This window comes from Argentina silus (assembly GCF_951799395.1).
Source record: "Argentina silus genome assembly, chromosome: 2".
Lineage (NCBI taxonomy): Eukaryota > Metazoa > Chordata > Actinopteri > Argentiniformes > Argentinidae > Argentina > Argentina silus.
The window spans coordinates 33,610,535-33,634,224 of NC_139656.1; the positions used below are offsets into that span (position 1 = coordinate 33,610,535).

A 23,690-nucleotide genomic window follows, 5' to 3' on the forward strand; every position below is an offset into this window, starting at 1 on the left:
CACTATTAACTTTTCTATTCCTATTCTATTCCATTTCTATGTTATTCCTATTCCTATTCTGTTCTATTCTATTCCTTTCATTCTATTCTATTGTATTCCTATCCTATCCTATCCTATCCCTATCCCTATCACTATCCCTATTCCTATCCATATCCCTATCCTATAATTTCTTATCCTATCCCTATTCCTATTCTATTCTATTCTATTCTATTCCGTCACCCCTGAGATCCTGGTGTTTATCATGAAAGATGCAGGAGACCAGGTGAACAGCGTGCACTGGACTGAGACTGTGTTATGGGATTTCCCAGAAGACCGGCCTTCCGGCCAGTCCTCCAGCTGCAGGAAACCAGTGAAGGTAAACTAAGCTGTGTGGATGTGGATCCTCCTCCTCACTCAGGGCACAGAGCACTGTGTATTAACCCATGCCAGGGGAGGCTCACTGTTTGTAGAGCTCCATGTAACTGTAGAGCTCCATATAACTAACTCCATATTTCCTCCTAATGACCCCTTCACCCCCACTACCCCTCTGTACGGCCCCCCCTGGCCGCTGGTCTGGGCATTGGTTACTTTATGTTATGATGACTGATGGATAGATGATTCACTTACTTAAACAAATGTATTTGTTGTAAGTCGCTTTGGATAAAGGCGTCTGCATAAATGGAAATGTAAAATGTAAATATAACTATCACAAGTGTTTGATACCATTCCTTTTCCATTCCATGCATTACAATGAGCCCCTGGTCTATCAGATTGTTGTATTGTACGATGAAAATCGGCGAGGGGACAGTGGATCGGTCCATGTCCGTTCATATGTTTGTATGTCCCACGCAATATCTCAGACACCACTGGGACAATTCTGTCGAAACTTGGGTGAATGATGCGTCTTGCCATAGAGATCCAGCATGTACAAAAGTACACTGATTGGCCCGAGGGGGGTGCTATATTAAACAACTGAAATTCCAAAATGACACTGATACATCATTCATGGGGGAGCTCATGTTGACTGTAGATTGTTTTAACTTTCCTTTGACAAGGAAGTCACATTGAGACCAGGTCTCGATGCAGTCAGCCCTGTATCATTTCACACATGATTTCAACCATAGGGTTCCAACCGTTTATTGTGATTTATAAACTGATTTACCTCACTGTGTCCCCTCTGCTTCTGCCTGTAGGGCTGACGAGGTGGAGAGGTGTCTGAGGCCCACCGACCTGGCCGCGGGGAGCGGTCAGCTGACCGGCTCCACCTATCAGGTAAGGAACGGTGGGAGCGACGCGTGGAATGAGGGCATGTCAGGACGTATGGAAAGTCTGTAAAATATGAATGTGAAATAAACAAAACAGTAGAGCCTCTATCATATCCTAAGTCTGGCATTTGGTTGTCTGTACTAGGATGTGGGTGAGGTGAGGAGTGGGGTGGTGCCCATACAGGCATGGGGGGCTGCCAAGGTTTCTGTCATTGTTTCCACCCTCAAAGGGAATGCCTGTCTGACTCACCCCACAGTCATGTTGTGGTTTCCAAACACCTCCGCCAGTGGAACGGAACGCAGGGTGTCCTCTATAAATCCATCCTGTCATCAGGGAGACATTGCTAAACCACATGGAATGCAGTACCCACCACCATATAAAATCAGTGGATATTAAGATAGAACTGGCTGGTAGCTGTACTGTTGCTCATATCCAAGATAGAGTATGGCTCTTCCCATTTTAACAGAGTATATGCACATATGTATGTAAAAAGAAGTTACAGTGTTATCATGGTAGTTGTGATTAGGGACAAATAGCCTAACACAAATTTGTTCGTGATGATTTAATCAGTGTGTACTAACATTTCATGTGTGTTTATGATTATGGTGTTGTTTATGGTGATTGTGGTGTTGTTTTCTGTTCCCATGCAGAGAGTTGGCCACGGCCAGAGATGTTCAGCCTGGCCAAGAAGAAGGTCAAGTCGGTCCCAGATGTTAGTTTCCCTGGACTTCCTGATTTTGGCCACCAGATGGCGCTCAAGTTCACACATGGTAACTGCGTTGTCATGGTTTCTGTACTTCTATCAAAGCTTGTTCTATTCCACTCATCAGCTCTGCCCAGAGACAACCTCTAATACCATGGCACATGTGGATCTGCCAGAACTGGATTGATCCAAGCAATCAAGCACTAGCAGTTTACCGTATGTAATGTAGAGAGTCACTACACTATTTATCCAATTAAACATTAGGCAGCCATGAGCACTGTTCAACTCGACCACATGTGATGTGTAGGGTTCGATCCCTGCCTGGAGCATGTTTTTCAAGAGGATTTAAGTGAGTCGATTTTAATAATTGACTTGAACAGATGCTTATGGCTGCCTAATGTTTAATTGGATAAATACTGTCGTGATTCTTTACATTACCTAAAGTTAGCTCGATACAAACACATATTAGCTAAATTACACCTAATTTACGAGCCATAAATACGAATAAACTGCACACGAAAAAATCCATTAAATACTCATCATTCGCATTCTTGTGCAATATGAAACCCCGGAAATGACAAGACGCGCAGAGCACCTGAGCACCCCGAACGCTACCGTAGCCATCTGTGCACCTGAGCACCCCGAACGCTACCGTAGCCATCTGTGCACCTGAGCACCCCGAACGCTACCGTAGCCATCTGTGCACCTGAGCACCCCGAACGCTACCGTAGCCATCTGTGCACCTGAGCACCCCGAACGCTACCGTAGCCATCTGTGCACCTGAGCACCCCGAACGCTACCGTAGCCATCTGTGCACCTGAGCACCCCGAACGCTACCGTAGCCATCTGTGCACCTGAGCACCCCGAACGCTACCGTAGCCATCTGTGCACCCGAGACGGACATATCCTGACACCGCTCCATTCAGCAGCTAGAGGCCAGGGGCAACAGGGGCTTGTGTCTGGGCAATTCAAATAACCTTTATCACAGAATCCCAGTCCCATAAGGACATGATAATGGAGACAAACATCCATTGATTTATTAGAGACATTTGACGGTGATGGTGATGAAACAATGTTGATGTGGTGAGTTTATAGTCATGCTTAATGGGGTGTTGAAGCTCAGACTGGCTCCAGGACGTCAGAGCCTGTGGCAGGGGTAGTGTTACCCTGGGATTAGGCCCTCCGTTCTGAATGTATTGTGTTACGGCGTCCGTGTCCCCTGGGGGTCTGCTGGAGCATGCCAGGCACAGAGAGGGTCCCAAACAGCCTTGTTTATTTTGATATACTAGTGGGTTAAGAGCTAAAACCGGCCAAAGACAGATAAACATCATGCTGGTCTGGTCACATGAGGGGGGACCAAATGATCTGGTCCCTGCCCGCCAGTCTGGAACCATGCCCATATCAGGGAAAACAAAACAGTAGAGTAGAGTAGAGTACACTAGAATAGAACAAAATGGATTAGAATAAAGTAGAATAGAATGGAGTAGAACTAAATGGATTAGAATAGAATAGAGTACAATAGAATCTAACAGAATGGTTTAGAATAAAATAGAATAGAATAGGAAAGAATAGAATAGGACAGAATAGAACAGAATGGAATATAATATAATATAATTCTTTATTATCTGACAGACAGGAAGGTTTTTGCTGCAAACAGGGCTACGCAATCAGTAAAATTGTGTTTTTGTTTATCTGTGTTTCTTGGTGGCTGAGATATTACAATGTGGAAAGGCATAATAATCACAGTTGCACAATATAATTGCCTTTTCGAGAACTGAAAATGATTGTTGTCAAATTGTACCAACTAGGATACATCATGCATTGTGCTCTTTGTTGTTTTTTTTTTGTTGTTGTTTTTTTTTTTTTTTTTTTACTGTTGGCTCCCTTGCTGCAATTTCTTTTTGAATATATAATTTTCAATTATGAGGAAACCCACTGACTAAATGAGCATAATTATATGCTTCATTGTTCATCAGATTTAATTAGGAGGCAGAAACTTCTGCGGCTCCGTTTAGTGTTGTCCTGCAGACTTGCTGAATATAACATTGGCTTCTGTTATTGTTGTCCTTTATTTGCATGGCTGATTTAATGAACATACCATGTGTCCATCATTTAGGTCACACATGACATAGTATCCACTGGGGGATTGCAGGGAGTACTTTGATAGGCCAGAGGAACATAGTTGTTCTTTGTGTTGATATGTTAAAAGGAACCGAATCAAAAGACTCACTCTGACCTCTCACCTCTCTTCAGGGTTTCAATCTGATCATTTTAATGACAAAGCCACAGAATTAAATGAATGTGATGCATATGTCTTCTGTGTGTTCTCTCCTCTGAATAGAAACGTTTATCTAATCCTTGATGGTTGTGTCAAAGTGCCTCTCAGTAGGACAACATGATCATTATTTATGGAAATTCAGGTGTGAGGGACATGGTGATGGTTGTGTTTGAGGCTGGCCAAGGGTTATGTTTAATGTTTTTGTCATGGATGGTGTTTCAGCTGGTCAAAACAAACAATGCTGGGGCACATATATGAGCGCGAGCGACACACACACACACACACACACACACACACACACACACACACACACACACACACATAGAGAGAGAGACACACACACACACATACAGAGAGAGACACACACACACATACAGAGAGAGAGAGACACACACACACACACACACACACACACATACAGAGAGAGAGAGAGACACACACACACACATACAGAGAGAGAGAGAGAGGGAGAGGGAGGGAAAAGGAGGTTATGGAAGAAGGGAGAGCTGCAATGTCATTATTTCCATGTGTTCAGTTTAAATTTAGAAGAGGGGCATATCTGTTGACCTGAACTGATGCCTGCTTCTGCTTGCATTCACTTGTAATGGGGTAGACATGACAAATCTATTATTATAGAAAATGTTTATTCCTAAAACAAGATTGTCACTGAACCTGTTGAGTAAGAACCTCTCTCCAGCTGTGTCCACAGATGTGCTCTTTGATATGTAAGGTGTAAAGAAACATGCTAATCTGTAACCCAGTAATGTATCCAAGTGCTCATGCATGAAAAGTTACAGTGTAAATCCTGTTACATCTTTGTTGTTCTATTCTAAACAGTCAAGCCAGCCAAGCACTGCAGGAAGGAAGCGAGAAAGGGAGAAGATTCTAGAATGCCCTCATTAGTTCCATTGGATTTCCCGGGCCAGGGAACTAAGTCGGTACGATTCTGGCAAGGATGTGTTAGAAGCTGGATTTTGAGAAAATTACCATCTGAATCCTACCAGGGAATGAGGTTTATCTCTCAGAAGACCAACATTGACTGAAGCTGAAAAAAAACAAAGCTGTTGTGAATAATGAATGTTTTGGATAAACTTAAAAGACTGTTGTGATGTAGAAAATCTCCATAGGTTCAAGAGTTCTAAGGTTATGAATGAATTCCACTTCTAATGGTTTTATCCCCCCATGTCTCCCACTGCCCCGATCCAAAGACAGTAGAAGAGAAGTCAGGTTTATTATTCTGGGCACATACATGAAATCATCCGCTTTTAAATGTTTCTTCTCAACACCTAATATTTATAATATAAATTAAACAATATTTATATATAAATATTCATATAAATACTGCGTATGTTTGTCACATTATATTTTCTTCAACTAAAAGCCCGGGTTGAATATGACATGGTTACAGTTTCTAAACGCTTCCTCTCAATGAGAACTACTTGTTACAATGTATCCCAACAGTACAGGGTTATCTAACTTTTAGCTTTTCAACTTGGGCCAATGAAAGAGCAGAGATTTCTACTGGAGGACCAATGGCAATGCGTCCAGCGCCAGGCTGCAAAGTGCTATTTGTGTCGAGGGGACGAGTGGCTGGGTGGGACACGGTCGGCTGACGTCTCCACAGCTCCTGCTCCTCTGCCCCTCAAAGAGTTACAACTTCATCACACCTGTCAGGTGGAACCGCAGTCATCATTCCACAGTGATCAATTGAAGCCGGGTTTGGGCATATTGGAAAAGAATAACGAATATTTAGGGAAATTCTGAAATCGGCTCTGCCACCCGACACAACCAAAAATGGACGAAAAGGTATTTACGAAGGAAATTGATCTGTGGGTCGAACAACTCAACGAATGCAAGCAGCTGTCAGAAAGCCAAGTCCGAACCCTGTGTGAAAAGGTGAGTTGAAAAGCAATTGATAGTCATCTTAAAATGCAAGTTGAAATGTAAAATGGTTCACTACAAATGCAGAATGGAGATGTGACGCGCTACAACTTGCCGCTGTCAAAAGTTGCCCCTCATCATAGTTCCTAGTCCCTTAAACTCGCCGATACAGTAGACTAATTGCAACTCGTCTTATAACGTAATGGGTCGTTTAGGACATGGGGAATACGCATGGCTTGCAGTAGCCTACATAATTCCAAAGTGGCATTTCTCGCCCCCATTCCTCCCAGACATTCTTAAAATGGCGCCGCTTGTACATTTCATTGAACAGATCGCATTTTGCGGAGCTGTTAGAGTGATAGTACATTACAGTAGGGATTTGAGCATATTTTGGAAATAATGAACATTTGCATCCCTGCGGTTAGTTCAATGATTGTGTGTGCCTGCAACAACCCCCTGATAAGCTGTCTGCCAGAAACTTATTGTAAAGCCAGCAGTGAGAATGCCAGCCACATACCGGAGTCAACTTGATTCACGACCAACTAATTCAAACTCGTAACGGTTGTATCTTACCTGCTGATAGGGTGCTGTTTTTAGCATAATAGTATAGTTTACATTTAGTGTTATGCAATGGAAAAACTTAAGTTGTCCATGACACATCAAAAATAATTTTCATGTCTTGAAAACTGTGGACAAACAACTATTTAAAAGGGAGCAAAGCTGTCTGCTTCCAGGCTTCACAAATGTACCTCTGAGTAGAATCTGTGTTTCCCTCCCATATAGAGAGTTAATCCCGTCCTATGGGCCAATCAGGGAGACATGTTGGTCAGACCAGTTATCACACATCATCACTGACTACACACTAGCCCACATCACCACTGACTACACACTAGCCCACATCATCACTGACTACACACTAGCCCACATCATCACTGACTACACACTAGCCCACATCACCACTGACTACACACTATCACACATCATCACTGACTACACACTAGCCCACATCACCAGTTATCACACATCATCACTGACTACACACTAGCCCACATCACCGAGGGTCTGGTGGGGTCTGAGCTGGGATTTAACCTCAATCTCAGTTGATGGCCTTTTACTCTACTGTACGTACTGTAGGCTAAACATGGGCTTACTGCACATGGTGTACGTGCCTAAACCCTGGGAATACACCACTGGCAGGCTGGTGTGTTTGATTCCATTCCTAATTCCGTTCCATGCATTACAATGAGCCTGTCCTCCGATTTCTACCTCCATCAGCCTCCACTGGAATACACAGACCACCGTGATGTTTTAATTGACCCATCGCAGCATGTTATCACTCGTATCTGTGCACACACTGGTCGGCTATGTACAATGTACATTGACAGAGATGTAGGTTACTCATAACAGCCTCATATCTCTGTGTGGTTTGTTGACATTTTGAGCTCGGCTAAAATGTATCAGTACAGTAGCTTTTAGTTTGCTTTTCCTAGAGGTGCTTGCTACAGATGATTGTCCTGAGTGTGTATAACCTGCCCTGTACAGTATATAGGTGACCCTGTTTACAGTAGCCATGTTTTTGCTCTTTCCAAAAGGAGTGAGGCAATGGCAGCCCAGGAGAGAAGGAGTGGATGTGGTTTTAGGACTTCAGAGCCCACATTTTGTTGAGACAGAAGACTCCCCTGGCTGCCTCCCCTGTGAATTCGTCTAATGTATTCAGCAGAATGCGCAGCCCGAGTAAAAATAGCCCTGGATGTGATTGATTCTGAGTTGCATCACCACATTGTCGCTGGGCTCCTCTTTGACTCACTGAAACACTGTGTTAAAGGCCTTTGTTTAAGGACACGGTGGTTGGGGAACAACTAGGCATATTTAGCTGTTCCATCTCATAGCAACATCCTTCGTAAGACCTTGAACATATCAAAGTGTTTACTTTCTTGAAGGTGATAGTCTGTGGACCGGTGATTAAGCTCCAGTCTCTGGACAGAGATTATAGGTGGTTGTTTACCTGTCCTGTGCTCGCAAGAGTTATTGTTTACCGAATGATGACGTGTTTGGACATCATGCAGACGGATTTAGACAAAGACGGTGATCGTTTGATCTTCCAAGTGTGAATGGTGATCAATGCCCCCTTCTTTACCTATTTACAGTTGAATGGGCATGCCTGGCGGGTGTCCTGAAGAAACCGCACCTTGCCATTTGTCAGTTCCTCTGGGGAAGGGCTCTTACGTGGTTGTTACATAACCCAGAAGTACTATTCTTTTGTAGGGGGAAAGTACAGTCAAATTTAGATGAGTTGGCTGCTTATGTAATGGCTGTGTAGCTGTTCTGTGCTCGGAAGATGGGTTGTTGACAGCGTGATGCCACGGTTAGTCATCATGTGGGTGTTGTATAGGTTACACCTCCTTGAAGGTGAAAAGTGCAATCAAGTTTACCTGACTTGGCTCCTTCTGACCAGCCCGTGTGATGATGATGGGGGTTTATATGGCGATTGCCCGGCAGTTGGGAAGACGATGACTTCACAACGTTGTCAAACAAACGTTTTGTTTATTCTGTCAAATCATCTCAGGCCAAAGGTTTCTAGCTGAAGCTAAGCATTTCAGTGGTAGGTGTGGTGGTGGTGGTGAGTTGGGCTGTTATGTAACTTGTCTAGTCATCCGTTCGCTAGGCCATGAAAGAGCAAGCCTAGATGGGTTTTGTCATGTCAGTTTTCTTCCCCTCTGAGCTTCTGTACTGCATCCTACTCAGACTGACCTGCTCAGCTGCTTCACTGACTCAGCCTGGCCTATATATATATATATATATAAAAGATGTATTTATAAAAGATGTATTTCCAACCACGCAATTTAATGTGGAAAAATGTCAGTTTTGTTTTAATACCCATCTGCTGTACACTTCTAGAATGTGCCCTTTTGGCTCAGTGTTTGAATGGGTTTATTGAAGCTGTGGCCTGCCAGGCACTGCAGGGCCCAGTAGTTAATTGAAAGGCCTCCTGCCACATGGTTGTAACTACGGATATGTGGAGCAGCAGGATTGTTTTGTCTGTATTTAGGTCACCGCCGTCCTCCCTAGCCCTAGCCCGGTCCTGGTCACTGGGTCTCTCGGCTCCAACTGCCTGTGGCAGGCTCTCTACCACTATTTCTTTCTCTCTTCTTTCTCTTCTCCTTTTTTCTCTCTCTCTCATATATTCTCCCCCATCTCTCTCTCCCCATCCCTCTCTCTCACCCCCCTCCCCCATCTCTCTCTCCCCTTCTTTTTTTCTCCCCCCCCCCCCTCTGGATGTTGCTTGCAGAGAGATCAAACTTCTCTCCATCTCTGACCCCAGACACGGCCCTCCTCTGCGCCTTCTGCTCTCTACCAAGGATTTATGCTCCAAAGCTCCTTACATCCACTATAAGCCCCAACTTAGTACTGCCAACATTCAGCCTTATCTTGCACGGCCACCTCAAGGAGTATTACTATTGATTCGATTTTATTCCACTGAGTTCCCCAGTCTGGAGGATTCATGGCTTGGTGTCCATACAGTGACAACAGCCGACAGTATGTAGCCTAATGTTTCTGTCTGGGTAGAGGCCTTTGTGCGTTTTATACTTTTATTTCAAGAGAGAAGGAGAAGGGAGAGATTGTTTTGGCAACAAATATAGCCTTTTATGCCATCACATGCAGGCTATTGGAGGGAATACTTCTTCGAACACAGAGTTCACACACAATTTCTAGGAATTGCTTTGGCGTACACCTAGCTTGCTAAATGTAGCGAGGAGGCTATAAAAAGCAGTAATTTATATTCTTGGAGAGTTACTGCAGTCCTGTAATGTGTCCCAGGCTTTCCCTTAGAGGCCTCTTAGAGAGACACACACACCCACCCACCCACACACACACACACACCCACCCACCCACACACGTACAGAGAGAGAGACACACACACACACATACAGAGAGAGAAGGAGAGTTACTGCAGTCCTGTAATGTGTCCCAGGCTTTCCCTTAGAGGCCTCTTAGAGAGACACACACACACACACACCCACCCACCCACACACGTACAGAGAGAGAAGGAGAGAGGGGGGGGGGGTTATGGAAGAAGGGAGAGCTGCAATGTCATTATTTAGGATGCCTTGCCTATAAAATGGTTGGGGAACCACTGACGTGGCCCCCCATGTAATCTAATGTTGTTGTTGTTGTTGTTTTCTCCAGGCTAAGGAGATCCTGACCAAGGAGTCTAACGTGCAGGAGGTACGCTGCCCCGTCACCGTGTGTGGCGATGTCCACGGCCAGTTCCATGACCTCATGGAGCTCTTCAGAATCGGAGGGAAGTCGCCCGACACCAACTACCTGTTCATGGGAGACTATGTGGACCGAGGCTACTACTCCGTAGAAACTGTCACACTGCTCGTAGCACTTAAGGCAAGTCATGTGATTATTATATAACACTGAATGGAAGATCTTGGTGACTTCATGGACCTTGATTAAGCCTCGTCCTTGACTAGAAATAACTTTGAATGGAGAATTTTCCTTAGAAATGTGATTTGGTGTAGGGCTAGGCTTAATCTGTGTCCAGGAAACCGCCCCTAGGACCTTGAATGATCAATGCTAGCTTTTACAAATGTTTTTGGTTTGAATTATAAGGCCTTATGTTGTGGAATCAGACTCACTCTCATTCTCAAACGGTGTTAGTTTTCCGCGGGTTACTGTGTCTAATGTTTTCAACATTGCTTTCAGGTAAGGTACCGTGAACGCATCACAATTCTCCGGGGGAACCACGAAAGCAGACAGATCACACAAGTTTATGGCTTCTACGACGAGTGCCTGAGGAAATATGGCAACGCTAACGTATGGAAATCCTTCACAGACCTCTTCGATTACCTCCCCCTCACAGCCTTGGTAGACACTCAGGTAAGAGCTCTGACGTTGACTCAAGGTGACTTCAAACTGAATTTGAATAAACAAGGCAAGAACTACTGACATTTAATATCTACCAATACCCCCTGCTGTAAACTGGCAGTGTAAGTTGTTTTTATCAGAGTCTTGGAGTATGACTTAGATCCAATACTACCAGTATTCTCATATCCAATACTATCAGAAGTAAGGTAACATCTCTTGTCGTTCTCTCTCTCTCTCTCTCCACAGATCTTCTGTCTCCACGGGGGGCTGTCGCCATCCATAGACACGTTGGATCACATCAGAGCGCTCGACCGTTTACAAGAAGTTCCACACGAAGTATGTGGCTCTCTGTTCACCACACCGCCACCCTGCCTTAGACAAAACTGCTGATTTTTGTTTTCTGTCGTTGTGGCTCTGAGCTGAGGTTTTAGAAGTTGGGCACAGATCTCAAATCAGTTTACCCAGCCCAAATCCTAACCGTAACTATTTGTTCTGAAGAACACCTCTAGACCGCAGTTCCCAAACGTGGAGTCAGGACACAATGTGGGGTCCCCTGATATCAAATTGGGGTCTCCTGAGAAAATCTAACTAAGCTCTATGATTTAATAAATGACAGACATTTTGTTGTTGTATGAAGGCAAACAATATGTGTATTGCACCTGTAACCTATATTGCAGTGTTTTGGGCTTTGAATCCAACCAATATGAGCATCTTTGAGGCAATTTTGAATACGCTTGGACGTCATTATTATGTGCCGGCATAGCCTGCAATCAAGTTGTTGGGGTCACATGAAATTATCGATGTCAATTTGGGGTTGTGAGACAAAAACGTTATGGAACTCCTGCCCTAGATCATCATCATCCGGGGCTGGCCACTTCATCCTATAGTCTCCTTGCAGTTCCTCCATCAGACTGCTCACCCATGTCTCCTCCCCCCTGTCCTCCTCTCCTCCTCCTCTCCTCTCGTCCCCAGGGCCCCATGTGTGACCTGCTGTGGTCAGACCCTGATGATCGTGGAGGCTGGGGCATCTCCCCCAGGGGGGCTGGCTACACCTTTGGACAGGACATCTCAGAGACCTTCAACCATGCCAACCGGCTCACCCTGGTGTCCCGAGCCCACCAGCTGGTCATGGAGGTCAGTGAGATGTTGTTGATGATTCTCTCTCTCTCTCTCCCCCTCTCTCCCTCTCCACTCTTGAAGGTGGCCATGGATATAAGCTTGGTTGCCCCAGATCTGTTTGGGCTACTTTGAGCTTTGTTTTGTATACAGCCAACTCGTATTACTGTCATTGTCAGCTATATAGCGGACCCCTATTACCGTCAACTTGTAATAGGAGTTGGCTAGAACAAACTGTTCAGGGGCGAACAGGCTACATAAATATGCCTATGACTGGGAAACTGCATCTGCATTTCATTGTCAGCAGTCATTCAGTTTGCCCCTGTCTGGCCTCTCAGTAAACTGTTCTGGGGTGAACAGGCTACATAGAAATGTATAGGACTGGGAAACAGTTTCTGCATCAGCAGTCGTTCAGATTGCCCCTGTCTAGTGTCTCAACATCATGGTTCCTCAAAGCCAAGTTGAAGACAGTTGAAGGAAAAAATAAAAAATATTAATAAAAATTAATTTAAAAAAAACAACGTTTTCCTTCTTCTAGCATTGTGACTGCCTATGGCCCCTGGTCCGAGCATTGATTACTTTATCTTATAATGACTGATGGATAGATGATTCACTTACTTAAACAAATGTATTTGTTATATTTGTAAGTTGCTTTGTATAAAGGCATCTGCTAAATGCCATAAATGTAATGTACATGTAAGACCATGTGTGATGTGTCTGCTTTATGACTGTGTACCATTACTGTCTGCTAATGTGCTGCTTTCATTACCCACTTCACAGGGCTACAACTGGAGCCACGAGAGAAACGTGGTGACAATATTCAGTGCTCCGAACTACTGCTATCGCTGTGGCAACCAGGCAGCCATCATGGAACTCGACGACACCCTGAAGTACTCCTTGTAAGTAGCAGAAGAGGCCGTTTGTTTTGCTCTCCATGAATGGCCTACCCTTTAGAAGTGTGGTTGGGTTGAGGATAATTGTAAGCTTCTGTTGATGTTTGGAGGATGATGACGAGGATGAGGAGGAGGAGGATAATGATTATCTTCTGTTGGCTGTCAGCAGGATTATGGATCTAAGAAATCTTTTGATCCCATTTTGTTTTGTTTATCATTTCCCAGCCTGCAGTTTGACCCCGCGCCTCGTAGAGGAGAGCCTCATGTGACCCGCCGGACCCCAGACTACTTCCTGTAAAGACCCCACCCACACCTGTACAGTCCAGTATTGCCATGAGTAATCAAAGTCCTACCTTCAGCATAGAACAAGAGGGGAGAGGAAGGGAGGGGGGGGAGAGGAGGTGTGTGTGTGTGGGGGGGGGGGACAGCAAAACAGCAATGTACATAGTATTCACATGAAGAGCTATTTAAGCATTCAGGAAATGTGTACATGGACCAAAGGGTGTGTGCCATATCCATCATAAAGCGATGCTGAAGACCCACTCCCCCGTCCCAGATCACTACCACCACTGAGATCAACAGTGATTCCTCAAATCCCTCTACCTCTAGCTCCACTCCACCTTCTTCCAAGATGGGAGCACAGCGTACCAAAACATTGTCAAAGGAACAGTTTCAATCCGCCGCACCATGGCTTATTTTACGAGTCACCTAATTTTCAGATTGTATAAAGGAATCTGTTTGCATATTATTATTATTTTTTAAAACCTAAAAAGGAAAGATTTTTGCGAAAGTCAAAAAGATGGAAGTTTCACACTACAGAATGTTTTATTTTTGTTTTATTTTTTATTTTCAAATTCATTCTGTCAGTACTTTTTGGGGGGCTGGATTTTCTCTCTAGTATGAGTTATAGGACACAAACCTGCTTAAACAGACGCCCATCCTGTTGTGTATGTGGACGTTATCACACATTCACGCCTCATGATGATTGGGTTTCTGTATTGAGGGATCCAGTTAAAAAATAAAGAAGTTGCTCCTTGATGTGTCTGTCTATGGTGTTTTTATTTACTTGCTCAACCTTGCCCCCAGGCTGTTGCACACAACGCACTTTTGCGGAAGTGTCTGGAGACGAGACGAACCTGCTCATGGACGTGTATAACTTGTATAATGTATTGCAATGAGTAATGCCTCTGTTGTTATTATGTAACACATAAGCATCTAAACACCCACCAAAACCATACACAGTACGGGAAGAGGGAGACATTTCTCAAATATATGGCTAATCGTGAATAACCACACTGATGACACGTGAATATGCAGATTGAACTGATCACATGATTGGTCATTGTGGAGAATAAGAGCATTTTGACCTAAGCGCAGGTAGGGCTGTTATTTACAACTCTTTAGATGTGTGACTCACAGGTGTTAGAATGACTAGGCTACTTACTACCACATCATCACATGATCGTAAACAATAATGTCTGATGACTACGCTGTTGACCACTTACTATACACACCTAGAGATCAATTCTAACCAAAGATTCTTGACTGGACCAACAGACATCACATTTATTTCAGTGGAGAAAGAGTGCCACCTCGTGGTAGTAATTGAAATTACTAGTCTGAGCTTGTTGCCTAATTTTGAATGAAACTGAAATTGGGATACTTTTCAAACATTGCGCCAACACATTTGTATTGACAAGATTCCTAATCATTGACAATTAAGCTTATTTATGGTATTGTACAGAACGGCCTAGTAGAAGTGAAACAAACATAACAGTACACTTCTGATGGACAACATAAAGATGATGCTGAAACGCATTAAATTCATTTTAATTTGACATGTCATTAGTGACATCTGCCACTAATAAAAACAACAACAATATATGTTAACATGACATTCCGTTTTGACAGCTGTTTAACGCGTTGATGGGGATTGACAGCCACAGGAGTGACAACAGATAATAAGTCACATTTGGAGTATTATTATCAGTGGGATATTTTGGATGCCTTGAACATAAACCCATTGACTCAGTAGAATAGAACAATAATAATTGTAATGCATAAAATAATGCATAACGTCACTTGTATTCCATGCAGGCAGCACCGTCGGCTCCTCGCCTGCCTCCTCCCCTGCCTCCTCGCCTGCCTCCTCGCCTGCCTCCTCCCCCGCCTCCTCCCCTGCCTCCTCGTCCGCCTCCTCCCTCTGACAAAGCGAGCTAGCTGCTGTTAGACCTGGAGTTGTTGCCTGTGCTTCGGTCGGGCCCTGTTGACGTTTAAATTTGTATCTCTGGATTTGCTATAAACCATTCACCGTAAGTAATGGCCGATTACATGCGATTCAATTACACATGTCGATTTAACTATATGGGCTTAATGTGTATTACTTCTCTCTCAAAATATGAAAATATGAACAGCTTCAATATGGTTGCTAAGAGGCCTTGCTTGCTCATGACAACGCACGGTATCGTAGTTAGCAGCGAACGGGCTGGACGTGGGTCCGCTGGTTAGCTGACTAACATTAGCAAGCTACTGTTATACAAGCTTGTAACCATCATCATTATAACTACCACATTGGCCAGCTACGGGGTTTATTAGTTGGCCGCAATGTGCGAACTGTGGTGGATAATGTTTGAATCGAATCTGGCACTAAGTTAGAAGTTAGCCACACAGTTCGCTAGTAGCTAGCTAGCTAACCAGCGCGTGAATTTGGTGTGTGTGTATGAATCATAACCAGGGGCGATATGTTTGTTTGTTGTTAGTCAGGCTTTCATAATAACCCAGATATGCAAATGCTTGCCAACATATTACTCAAAACCGATATCTGTGTACAATCTCCGCTGTGTTACTACATTCATTCCGAAAAGAAACTGACAATCTTTCGCTTGTTGCTTTACAGATGCCCACAATAAAACTGCAAAGCTCCGATGGAGAGATCTTTGAGGTGGACGTGGAAATAGCAAAGCAGTCTGTGACTATCAAGACGATGTTGGAAGGTATGTAGGCACCATTAGCTAGCCTGTCCAAACTCCCAGCCGTAACACATCTCAATAGTTCAGAGGTTGGAATCTGCTGATGTTAGCTACCAGTGTTGCATTTTCTGACTCTGCACCCACCCATAAGATATCATAGATATCCCATAACGATCAATTCATTTAATCTAATGATTCTTCTTGGCAGATTTGGGTATGGATGACGAAGGAGATGATGACCCAGTCCCTCTCCCGAACGTGAATGCAGCCATCCTCAAGAAGGTACATTAATTGACCCTCAGGCCTGCCATAAAACACCAGGGAACAGGCAGACTGTGGGGGGAGTTTGAGGAGAATCAGGTCACTGAACAATTCAGCCAGGCCGGCTTTTGTTTTCTAGTACTTAGCTATAGGCTCGTAACTGATGCCACTCACAAGGAACTCCTACTTGGCGAATTGGTATTGAGCTCAAACCTGCTACTCACTCACTCAGTCAGTCAGTGGGAGAGTGGGTGATGTGGCCGTTGTGGAGGCTTTTCTCTTGCAGGGTTCTCACTAGGTTGATGGTAGGCTTGATTCTAGAAACCATAGAACTCTATCTATCTATCTATCTATCTATCTATCTATCTATCTACCCACCCCTGCCTCTCTATCAGCTGGGCTTCTCTAGTCCTGTAGGGTTAGAGATGGGGTTAACAGTGTTTTAAAGGTCTGTGGCGTTACCGTCTGCTGAACTGGTTGCCTATTGATCCCGTTGAGAATTTGAATAGCAAGACACCATGTGAGAACGGGACACTAAAGCTGACCAGTTTAAGATTGTTGTCACGGGGGGGGGGGCGCTCAGTGGCGTAGCACACTAAGGCGCATGCCATATCATCGCAAGGTCCCTGGTTTGATTCTGGCCATCGACATATCCTGCATGTCATCCCTCCTCTCTCTCACCCATCCTTCCTGTCAATCTCTACTATCTCTATCGCAGAAATGCCCTAAAAATATCTTTAAAAAAAGACTGTTGTCACGGTCGTGGTCACGGTCGACAGCAGGCAGTGGGGTGGTGACAGACAACCTATGGAGAGACAAGCTGTTGTTTTGTCTTCCTCTAATGCCTTATTCAGCGTTTGTTTCTCCATGTAAATAAATGGGCTCCATGTGGTTGGAGGCAAAGGACGGGCACAAATGGGGTCCATTGCGTTAGTTCTACACGTGGTTCCTAACTGATTCTCCAGTGAAACTAGGAAATCAAGCTAAGATTGAACTGTCCTTGGGGTGGTGTTGTCTGGATGGTTTGCATGTTAACAAGCTGACAGGACCTCCTAGTCTATGTTTAACTCACAAACAGAAAACATGCTTGAACAGAAACATTCCTCTGGGTTACACCCATTACCCTACAGACAGACGAGGCCCTGAGCCCATGTCTGTCAGCAGCCCTTCCTGTCTCACGTGGTGTGTGTGTGTGTCTGTCCGTCCCTGTGTGTGTGTGTCTGTCCCTTCCCCTCCTCACAGGTGATCCAGTGGTGCACCCACCACAAAGACGACCCCCCTCCCCCCGAGGATGACGAGAACAAGGAGAAGAGAACGGACGACATCCCTGTCTGGGACCAGGAGTTCCTCAAAGTGGACCAGGGAACCCTGTTTGAACTCATTCTGGTGTGTACCTGTACTTGACAATAATTGTAGTACCTGTACACCTGTAAGTGTCACCTGTAAGTGTCTTATGAAGCAAATGGCTTTAGTTGAGATGCTCTGAGTGACTTGTTGTTCGTAAACAAGGCAAAAAAATGAACACCTGCCAAATGCAGGTAGATTTTGGTATTGGCACAGGGTAAATCTGTAAATCTTACCAGCCACTTTGCCGAGTAGCCAACAAAGGTTCGTGAATGCTATGCTTCGATTTAAAAAACGAAGCAGGTGCGATCCGCAATTAAGGTCACCATTGATTCAACGCTCCTGCCTCCTCCAGCTGACTCTCACGCTTCCAGCTTCTCCTGACTTTCAAACAACCCCCCCCCACACCCCCCCCCCCCGTCTGAGTTTTCTTAGTTACAACAACGACTCTCGTTACAACCTAAAATAAAGCAGTTCGACAAAGCAGTCAAATTCAACCACATGTGACAGCACGAGATAGCAACCTGCACGCGATCGTGTGAGAGAGAGAACATGCAGAGGAAAATATCGAGTGGTATTTTGACAGCGATAGGTGTGAAACTTAAAGCCTACAGGTGGTTCGTTCTGTGTAGGGAGTATATTGGTTTAAAAAATGTGGCTGTTAAATAATACTTTTCTTTTTTTTTTTTTTTTTTTTTTCCCCCAGAGTTTATTTAGAGAATTTTCTTATCCACCAGACACCTTGGCTGGTAGACCAAAGAGTAAATTTGATGCCGTGTTTGTAAAGCAGCTTCATGAATAGCTAGTGGTATCATCAGTAGCTGTTTACTATTATCCATGTCACTCACCTATAATCCATGTCCCTCACCTTGATCATAAGTATCAGGCAGGAGGTGAAACCGGTACTCTCGGTCCATTCAGCTCATACAGCTGAGAAGGTAATGGAGGGATCCAGTTCCACAGCCAAACATCTGCATTATCGTGTCAGCGTTCCAGCGCTGTGCGCTTGTTTAGGCGTCTCCAGGGGCGTTCCACTTTCCCAGAGGATACGTGGTGGTCCTGGCTTCTGTGCTGTGATGCAATAGAATGATGATGTGCTGGGAGAGGGGGGGGGGCGGGGGCTGGGGGTTCTAGGAACGGTAACACAAGACTGATCTGTCATTTGAGTAGACTTGACCCCCAGACCTTTGAAGCATGATGTTGGCATGGCCATACCTTGGCATGCACACACACACACACACACACACACACACACACACACACAGTAGTTTTCACGTAGGAGACATGTCTAAACCATTTTCAGTTGCTTTTCGTTTAATTCTTTAACATTTATTTCATCCTCCTCTGATCCTTCTATTTTTCCTGTCCAGGCTGCCAACTATTTGGACATCAAAGGACTGCTAGATGTTACCTGCAAGACAGTGGCGAACATGATCAAAGGCAAGACTCCAGAGGAGATCAGGAAGACGTTCAACATCAAAAATGATTTCACGGAGGAGGAGGAAGCCCAGGTAATGCACAATGGTTTGGTACACATCATTTTAGTTCTCCTGGATGTTGCTTCTGCTGCTGATAAAACTGCATCTGACATATGACTCACTATCACAACCTGTCTCTCGATCGCTCTCTCTCTCCCCTTTTTTCCCTCTCTTTACTTTTCTCTTTCTTTCTTTCCTTCCTTTTCACTCTCACTCACTCTCTCCTTACTTTTCTCTCTTCTCTTTCTCTCCCTCCTTTCTTTCTCTCTCTCTGTGTCTCACTCACTCTTGTCTGTTTCTTCTCTCTAGGTACGCAAGGAGAACCAGTGGTGTGAAGAGAAATAGAAGATGGACGATCCTGCCGACACTTCCACACTGAAAGGATGGTTCAATAAACTGGTTGCACTGCGCTGTTCATACTTGTTAATATTACATTTAGTCTATTAGAGCAGCAGAAACCCCTGTGTATTCATAGCATGATCATTTCCATTGCTTGTGTGGTGACAAAATAATTTAATAAAAGCTATTTCCTGTTTTTACAAAAGGTTTTACTTCACTTTATGTATTCACATGAAAGAAAGTGTAGGCTGGATTATTTTCTGTCAGATCTTCAAGAGTAGACGCACCTCTTTTCCCTGTTTTTGAATTGCTATAGTTGTCTTTTTTACTGGACATGTATTTTTTTTTTCTCCTTCTTCTTTCGGAGTCAACTGAATAAATGGCTTTTTTGACCATTGAAATGGAAGCTTCAAATGCTGAGTTTTGTAAATGCAGCCTATTCTCTGCTGTCCTCTGAGTCATGTTACGGGGGTGCGTTGTCATAGGTAAATAGGAAGTCTGGGGGGTAAATGTGTGCAAAATGTCCTGTGGACTGGAAGTACTAAGAAGTGAATTGTGTGCTGTCACACAGCCGTGGTGGGGACTGTACCTGTTGATATTGGATTGGATTGGATTGGAAACTCAGTTCTGCTCTGATGATGACATTTAGAAATATCAACCATTAAGTTCCAGGAGTAAATAAATGAATAAAAAGAATGTTGTGTTGTCTGTCTGCTTGGTGTTCTTTGTGAATGCTTGTGGTTCGGTCCTTCCTAAAGACCTCTTCATCCTCACTACCCCCCCCCCCCCCCCCCCCTTCATACCCCACTACCCCCTCCCCTTCATACCCCCCCTCTTCATCCCCACTACCCCCCCCAGCATCCCCATTACCCCTCTTCATACCCACTACCCCCCCCTTCATCCCCATTACCCCCGTGTACAAGTTTCTCTCCTGTTAAACAACAACAACAAAAAGTCCTTTTAGCATTACGACTGTCAATGGCCCCTCGTCCGAGCATTGATGACTTTGTCTCATGATGACTGTTGGATAGATGATTCACTTACAACAAATACATTTGTTTAAGTAAGTCGCTTTGGATAAAGAATATGACACAGAGTACAGCAGTAGGCTGTATGGACATATGAAAAAAATAAGCTACATTTTAACTTGCATTCTAGGCTGAACTCTACTGGCCAGAGTGTACAGCAGCAGGCAATGCTAACTAGTGCAGCATTTGACTTTATCATTTCCTTGATCAAACCTTCTCATTCAGTTTGCATGAAATACAAGAAACTTTGGACAGGTTTTCAAAATACTTTAATACATCAAACAAAAATGAGAGTATTACATCGAAGGCAGAAGTCTTTCAATGTGTAAAAAATACAAAAGACAGACCTGTTTTTAAGTACACAACTTTGTTTGTGGTCACTGATATAAGCAGGTTTGTCCCAGAACGTAAAAGATGAGTGGTACCTTAATTTCTAACATTAGAGCGCCCCCTTGTGGACATGTATTGAACAGACAAACGACATAGCTTTGCAGGACAGTACACATTCTGAGCCTACACCGAGTATCTCCATAGTAAGCATTTGATGCTGCAAGCAGTAAAATAAAGCCATGGTTCTTCACATGTATTTTTGGTACACTGAGGTGGAAACATGCACACATTGGAAAACATTAACACATCTGGACAAAGCTGTAACAATAAGCTGTAACAATAACAGAATTATGATGCAAAAGTTCTGCACGAAATGCCACTTCTCTTCAAGGCATGAATGAAAATTAATAAGAATGTATTGCTTTTTAGAAATGGTGGAAACTAAAAGGACAGAAACTACGGAAACAACATTTTTTTGTAACCCTTTTTTTTTTCATTTTCTACATAAAAACATATAAAAGTTTAATTATATATAGGGAATTCCACAATTTATAAAACTTTACAACACAATGAAATATAGTACCCATTTGGTCTTTAGTTTACAGAGTACCAGAGCGTTTCAGTCAGACTGATGCGGTCCAGAGACCGCTGAATTTCTCTTTTTAAAATGGAGGCTTTTGACACCAGCAAACAAACTCATCTCCCAGTCCACTTGTCTTACATCCAAATGAACAAACAAACACCGAGGATGTCCCAACTCTGTGAAAGACATACACGACCAACCCTGTATATCTATCAACTCTGTGTGAAAGACATACACGACCAATCCTGTATATCTATCAACTCTGTGTGAAAGACATACACAACCAATCCTGTATATCTATCAAAGAATCTGAACGACAACCTGAAAGTGCCTAAAACAAATCAATAATATATCAAATGAAGAGAAACGTCTTGGAGGGTGAGAACATGTCGACTCGAGTGGGAAAAAAAACACACTGGCACTTCTACCTTGTAGTTGAAACCTTAAGACACCTAAATCATTTATCAATAGTCAATATAAATACGTTCTTTTCACACCGTTAAATTTAGGTCGTATGAGAAGGAGGAGCACATAGTCTCCTAAAAATCTTTGGAAATGGAATCAATTGGACTTGAGGCAGCTTGGATATATACTGTGACTAGCCACCTTCCCTGCCCCACCTGCCCTCAGCCACGCTCCAGAACGGCCCGTGAGCCCAGACTGAGTTGGAGGCCGGTCTCGTTGACCTGAATGATGACATTATCGTTCCTCTCCCCTTCAGTGGCCAGACTCATTGGCTCCCTGGTTGGTTAGTTGGTTGGTTGGTTTGGATGGTTGTCATGGTGAAGTTTTGGTCTCCAAAGTGATGCTCCCTCCCCACTTCTGGTTTGGTCCCGGATGAGGGTGGGGGGGGGTTGAGCTGGGCTGTGTGTGTGTGTGTGTGTGTGTGTGTGTGTGTGTGTGTGTGTGTGTGTGTGTGTGTGTGGACGAGGGTAGCTAGTGGGACTTGGGCAGGGTGCAGTTGTGGCGGAGATTGTCGTGCTGTAGTTGGGACTCTGTGAAAGCTTTGAGAGACAGTCCTGTGGCCTTGGCAGCTGATGAGTGCTCCAGGTGTGTGTGTGCTGTGTGTTCACCAGGCTGGGGCAGGTGTGTGTGTGCTGTGTGTTCACCAGGCTGGGGCAGGTGTGTGTGTGCTGTGTGTTCACCAGGCTGGGGCAGGGGTGTGTGCGCTGTGTGAGGTGTGTATTTGCCAGGCTGGGGCAGGGGGAGGCGTGGGGGGGAGGCGGAGGAGGGGGAGCAGGGAGGGGAGGGGCGCTGAGGGGGGCCGTCGTCACCGGGGGAGGGGGGTGAGTCTATAGCACTTCCATCCGTAGAAGAGGGGCTGGCACACCGTCCTCCCTGAAGGTAGCGAATGCACTTCTTTTTCCTCCTAGGAACAGTCAAGAGAGTTATCTGTGAATAAAGCGTGGATGCACAGTGTCACCAGTATGAACTTTAAAAACTCTTCTCAACATTATCAAATTAAGTTTCAGAAAAAAACCCTAAAAAAACCCGTTGATGACCAAGAAGAAAAGAGTACCGGGAGAATTCGGAGGTTTCGATATGTTTCAAGAACCTTTCTACAAAGCTTATCGATCACCTGCTTTCTTCGTCAAATCGCGCCGGTGCGTTTTGGCATTAGCATTGAATAAGAGGGTTTCCTATCAGACGACATTACAAATCATCACCTTGGAGCTAAACTGAAAATGAACAGAGCCTCCTCTTCCACTAAATGAAATCAAGGTAGTACACTCACACACGCGCACACACGCGCACACACACACACACACACACACACACACACACACACACACACACACACACACACACACACACACACACCCCCATGATCATTACCAGAATACAGTGAGTCACTTGGTGCCACCACAAGACGAAGCGCGAGCACATATTTAGATACGGAGGAGAGAATGAGAGAGGGAGGGAGGAAGGGAGGGAGGGAGGGAGGGAGGGAGGGAGGAAGAGACATTTCTAAATGTCAGAATTCACCATCAAAAGCAGCACAACCTCACCACATGAATGGAGAAAGTTGAGGGTAGATGAGAAATGCCATCAAAGTGAAGAGCAGCCATGTGCGCGCAAATGTGTGTGTGGGTGTGCACGCAAGTGTGTGTGGGTGTGCACGCAAGTGTGTGTGTGTGTGTGTGTGTGTGTGTGTCTGTGTGTGTGCATTCAGCTGCGGTGATCAGGATTCGCTCTAACCACATTCACCTTCCTTTGTTCTCTCTCTCTCTCTCTCTCTCTCTCTCTCACACACACACACACACACACACACACAACAGGAGATTTCCATGACGCAATAGCGGGGAAGACACTGTGGTGGCTGGGGTGTGTGTGTGTGTCTGTGGAGGGGGGGGCAGGGTTGGGGGG

General features: G+C 44.5%; 3 protein-coding genes across 8 annotated transcripts in view; 2 read left to right on the forward strand and 1 right to left on the reverse strand.

Moving 5' to 3' along the window:
- Positions 1-5,810: 5,810 nt before the first annotated feature.
- ppp2cab (protein phosphatase 2 catalytic subunit alpha b) lies at positions 5,811-13,393 on the forward strand. The gene is made up of 7 exons (XM_083695820.1): positions 5,811-6,122; positions 10,296-10,505; positions 10,821-10,994; positions 11,229-11,318; positions 11,955-12,116; positions 12,879-12,997; positions 13,217-13,393. Exons 1-7 carry the CDS (start codon positions 6,021-6,023, stop codon positions 13,287-13,289), a joined length of 930 nt encoding a protein of 309 aa, XP_083551946.1. The 5' UTR covers positions 5,811-6,020; the 3' UTR covers positions 13,290-13,393.
- Positions 13,394-15,200: 1,807 nt separating this feature from the next.
- On the forward strand, positions 15,201-20,094 carry skp1 (S-phase kinase-associated protein 1). Its single transcript, XM_083695845.1, has 6 exons — positions 15,201-15,303; positions 15,888-15,984; positions 16,169-16,242; positions 17,464-17,607; positions 18,936-19,076; positions 19,353-20,094. The coding sequence occupies exons 2-6, from the start codon at positions 15,888-15,890 to the stop codon at positions 19,386-19,388; spliced, it is 492 nt and encodes a 163-aa protein (XP_083551971.1). The 5' UTR covers positions 15,201-15,303; the 3' UTR covers positions 19,389-20,094.
- A 568-nt stretch (positions 20,095-20,662) lies between these two features.
- The window catches only part of tcf7 (transcription factor 7), a 58,135-nt gene continuing 55,107 nt past the window's right edge, over positions 20,663-23,690 (reverse strand). For 2 of the 6 annotated variants that reach the window (XM_083695760.1, XM_083695758.1), the window contains one exon: positions 22,486-22,692. In XM_083695760.1, coding sequence (XP_083551886.1) covers positions 22,616-22,692 — 77 coding nt within the window. In that variant the 3' untranslated portion in view covers positions 22,486-22,615. Of the gene's footprint in view, positions 22,716-23,690 lie in introns of all 6 variants that reach the window. The other 4 variants (XM_083695759.1, XM_083695757.1, XM_083695762.1 and 1 more) reach the window with 3 other exon arrangements.